Genomic DNA, 5,000 nt, shown 5'->3' on the forward strand with positions numbered 1-5,000 from the left:
GCTGCAAAACTGTCATCAATAACTAAATATAAATATAATATACACCTCAAGAAAGAATGGACAAAAGAAAGGCAAGGCGAGTTTATTTCTACAGCACATTTCATACACAGTGGCAACTCAAAGTGCTCTACATGAACAAGTTTAAGAACATAAAAAACAAACAATAAGAATGATTAAAACAGATTAAAATAAGTTAAACAGGTTATAAAACATGAAATAGAAAAAGAAAAGCACAGTAGTGTGATCTGTGACGCAGCGCAGGGCTCATTCAGTGAAGGCTCAGCTGAACAGACGTGTGATCAGTCTTGATGTGAGTGTGCCTAATGTTGGAGCACATCTGATCATTTCCTGAAGCTGACTCCAGCAAAGAAAGGAAGAAAAGTCTCACTTCTGCCACTCTTTAAAGTTTTGTTTTGCTTTGTGTGTTTGTAAATGCTCAGTCTGAGCTGATCTTCATTCTCTGTTGGGGGAATACAGCAGGTGAATCAGCCGACCCAATATATGAGCAGGACTCTCGCATGTGTTTGAGAAACCGCGGAGCACCCGGAGGAAACCCACGCCAACACGGGGAGAACATGCAAACTCCACACAGAAACACACTGACCCAGCCGAGACTCGAACCAGAGACCTTCCTGCTGTGATAATAAGTGGTAATGATGTGGTGCCCCTCTGAGTACAGTCAGGACATTACTACACTCCAACATCCATCCTCACGTCTCTGATGTCGTCTGTTGTGAAACTGAATCAGAGTGTTTGAGTTTAATGAGAGGCTGAATGTTTGAGTGTAGATGATGGAGTGTGTGTGTTTGTGTGTGTGTGTGTGTGTGTGTGTGTGTGTGTGTGTGTGTGTTTGTGTGTGTGTGTGTGTGTGTGTGTGTGTGGTTGAATTCTGTAATCCACACTGTAAACACTGCATCATGTGATTATGTGTGCAATATATCAGTTGTGGTTTCTCCTGACTGTGTGTGTGTGTGTGTGCTCAGTGAAGTCATGTGTTTACAGTTGCCCTGATGAGCAGTTCTCCCCTAACACTGATTGTTCAGTCCTCCTCCACTCTCCCTCATCAGTGTCTGTCTTCTGTTGAACACTGCAGGACACTCAGTTCACCACTGACCTCCAACACTCAGAGCCTCAAAGGTTTAGACACATGAGGGAGAGGTGTGTGTGTGTGTGTGTGTGCGCGTGCATGCGTGCGTACGTGCGTGTGTTTGTACGTGCGCGTGTTTGTACGTGCGCGTGTGTGTGTTTGAGTGAACTGACCCTTGAGGAGGAGAAGAGGTAAAGTACACCTCACACTCACAGAACAACAGAATAACAGATGATGATGATGATGATGATGATGATGATGATGATGATGATGATGATGATGATGATGATGGTGGTGGTGATGAAGATGCTGTAGCTGTATGGATATTACAGTTTTTTCCAGCTGCTTACACACAAAATCTTTTCTTGTCACACGATTTCTGAAGCCGCTCACTCAAAATGCAGAACTACACCTCAAATCTCCAACAGCATGAGCCGTGTCTCAGCCTGAACTCATCTGCATTACACACTTCTCTCAACACTCGACACACAACACTACACACACACACACACAGGAAACCAGCTGCTTTCCTTTCCAAACACAACTAATCATAATGAAACACACACACACACACACACACACACACACACACACACACACACACACACTTTTCCTGGTTGATCAGCTGATCAGTGCTTTACTGTAGTATAGGTCTATAAATAGGTCAAACATGTGTTCTGGTCCAGGTAGACGGGTTTGTCCGCCGTCTGCAGTGTGTGCCATATTCCCCTTTCCTAAATGCTAAATTCCTTCAGAGGAGAATAGCGACGTGTTTCCCGGTCTGCCTCTGCAGTGTATGATGCCAACACGACGCCTGCATGACACCTCACATATACATTACACCCAGTGTGTGTATGGTTGTGTTGTATGCGTCTGTGTACATCTGCGCTGTCTGGCCTGCTGAATATGATATAATATGTGTATGAAAGAGCTGCAGATTTAGATCATCAGTGTTGACATGCTCCATCCAAAACTGTTATCATGAAAAAAGAGTTCACCGTTTGATGCTAATGCTTGATTCTGGCGAGTGTTTACAGCATTGTGAATGCAGCGTTACGTTCTGCAGCAGGTGCGAGGCGTTCTGCACTGTGTGTGTGTGTGTGTGTGTGTGTGTGTGTGTGTGTGTGCAGTTTTCAGAATCGTGTGTTGAGTTTTGAAAAAAGTAGACGCTGTTTTGAAAACGTTTGTGAGCAGCTGGAAATACTGTAAGTGTTTGTGTGTTTATGTAACCCCGCCATGCAGTCTTACACCACCCAACCCGCTCCGAGCTGGTATCGAACCGACAACCTTTCGCATGGGAGTCGGGTGCTCTACCAAGGAGGCTAAATAACTTCTAGCTTTTGTCACTAGAGCACCTTCAGAGGTCAGAGGAGTGAGGTTTACCTGCACAGCACACACTAGCTGACCTCTGTTACATTAAGTGTGTGTGTGTGTGTGTGTGTGTGTGTGTGTGTGTGTGTGTGTGTGCGCTGCAGTGTCCAGCAGAGGGCGCCACATCCTCCAGCAGATCTGCCACACAGCTGAAGCACTGGCACAGCTGCTGCTCCCCCTGCTGGTGTACAGCGGGTTTGCAGACGAGCCCTCAGCTGCTCAGTGGTTGCTGGAGTTCTAGCTCAGGATATTGTGCTGCAGTGTTCAGAGGTAACAACAGACACACATGTACAACACTGCAGTACACAACCACACTGTACAACTGCTGTACCTGACTGCAATACAGGACAGAACACATCAGACATCAGCATATCGCCCTGCTCAGATGATTTACTGTGTCTGAGCTGTTTACCTCACGACACCGCACTCCTGCAGGACTGAACTCTGCTGCACTTATACTTCTGTTTTATTCGTAAGGGTGTGTGTGTGTGTGTATATGTGTGTGTGTGCGCGCAGTCACACCTGTGCTCTGACCTCCTGACCCCTGTGTTGACAGACTGTGGTTCAGTGCAGTGATGATGTCATCAGTTTGAACTGTTTGACCTTTGACCTGCAGTCTTGACTTCCTCTAAATCTGCCTGAACTACACACACACACACACACACACACACACACACGCACACACACACAGCAGATGATGAAGCCTCTGGATGAAGCTAACATGTGCACAACTCTACGACACACTTCACTTCACACACTACAAATGTGCCTCTGTTTGTGGGCTTGTGTGTGAGTGTGTGCGAGAGAGAGTGTGTGTGCGAGAGAGAGTGTGTGTGTGAGAGAGAGTGTGAGAGAGTGTGTGTTGAATGTGTGTGAGTGTGTTCATTGAGTGTGTCTTCAGTGTGTGTGTGTTCAGCATGTGTTTGTTCATTGTGAGTTCCGTGTGTGTGTGTGTTTGTTCAATGCGTGCGTGTGTGAGTTCAGTGTGTGTGTGTATTTAGTTTTTGTGTGTGTTCATTGTGTGTGTGTGTGTGTGTGTGTGTCTGTATTTAGTTTGTCTGTGTGTTCAGTGTGTGTATGTGTGTCTATATGAGTTCAGTGTGTGTGTGTGTGTGTGTGTGTGTGTGTGTGTGTGTGTCTGTATTTAGTTTGTCTGTGTGTTCAGTGTGTGTATGTGTGTCTATATGAGTTCAGTGTGTGTGTGTGTGTGTGTGTGTGTGTGTGTGTGTGTGTGTGTGTGTGTGAGTGAGTTCAGTGTGTGTGTGTGTGTGTGTGAGATTGAGTGGTCTTGTTCTGCAGGTTGGTTCAGATCTGTAATCTCTCTCTCTCTTATGAGTGACATCATGATTGATTCATTCGTTTGTTGTGTGTAATGACATCACTGAGTGTGTGTGTGTGTGTGGGATCAGTGCTGATCGGTCTGAACATGCAGTGCAAACACACACACACACACACATTTGTTGATGTGTGTGAAGATAACTCAGTCCATAATAACACTGCTGAGCTGTTATACAAGCGCTTCACGTGTGTGTGTGTGTGTGTGTGTGTGTGTGTGTATGTGTGTGTGTGTGTGTGCGTGTGCGCAGGGGCTCGATCATGCGTTCCCGCAGCAGCAGTCTAGAGGACACCGGGAAGGCGGGGCTTTCTTCACCCAGGGGCGGGACGCGGCGGGACCAGGCCAATCACAGCAGTCGACGCCCTCAAGAAGCCACACCCACCATCCACAGAAACCACAGACAGAGGGAGCACAAGCCGAAGCCGAAGAGTCGAGACCTGACACGCGATGACCTGCTGTTCCTGCTCAGCATGCTGGAGGGAGAACTGCAGGTCAGCCCCGCCCCCTAAATCTACATATGCTAATCAGAGACACACCCACTAGTTCCAACATTACTTCCTCACAGAGTTCATCAGCGTGTCAGAATCCTGACTGTTCTGTGGGTCTCGTCTGTCACAGCTGAGCTGTATTCTGTATTCTCTATTGGGTTCGGGTCAGGTGATTGGCTGGGCCATTCTACAGCTTGAGTTCTCTCTGAAAGCATCTGAGAGTCTCCTCGGCTGTGTTTGGATCAATGTCTGATCTGCATGTACACTGAGGAAGCGCAGAGTCTTGCTGGAGAACTGCTGAGAGATTTCAGCTGCTGTCTGGGCTTTACACCTCCCTTTCTTCATGTGTTCAACACTTTCTCCTGCTGCATTTCACTTTATTACACACCGCTGCATCTGTAAACTCATTAGATGTTGTTCAGTACTTACTTCCCTGCTGTACACCATCATCATATATACTCTATAAGTGTGTGTGTGTGTGTGTGTGTGTGACTCAGGCCAGAGACGAGGTGATCACCGTCCTGAAAGCGGAGAAAATCGACCTTGCGCTGCTGGAGGCCAAATACGGTTTCGTGACGCCGACGGCGGTGCTGAAGAGCCTGCAGAGAGACGGCCTACAGCAGAGCAGCTGGCAGGAGGACATCTACGAGAAGCCCATAGCAGAGGTGTGTGTGTGTGTGTGTGTGTGTGTGTGTGTGTGTGTGTGTGTGTGTGTTTG

At 47.2% G+C, this 5,000-nt stretch overlaps 1 protein-coding gene across 39 annotated transcripts in view; it reads left to right on the top strand.

The window, feature by feature from the left end:
- The window catches only part of filip1l (filamin A interacting protein 1-like), a 44,780-nt gene that overhangs the window by 14,991 nt on the left and 24,789 nt on the right, over positions 1 to 5,000 (top strand). For 5 of the 39 annotated variants that reach the window (XM_087271600.1, XM_087271596.1, XM_087271595.1 and 2 more), the window contains 3 exons: positions 2,563 to 2,728; positions 4,045 to 4,285; positions 4,780 to 4,947. In XM_087271600.1, the coding sequence (XP_087127726.1) occupies positions 4,055 to 4,285; positions 4,780 to 4,947 (399 nt within the window). In that variant the 5' untranslated portion in view covers positions 2,563 to 2,728; positions 4,045 to 4,054. 39 annotated transcript variants of the gene reach the window in all.

Source organism: Danio rerio, chromosome 11 (assembly GCF_052040795.2).
Source record: "Danio rerio strain M-AB ecotype USA chromosome 11, GRCz13ab, whole genome shotgun sequence".
NCBI lineage: Eukaryota > Metazoa > Chordata > Actinopteri > Cypriniformes > Danionidae > Danio > Danio rerio.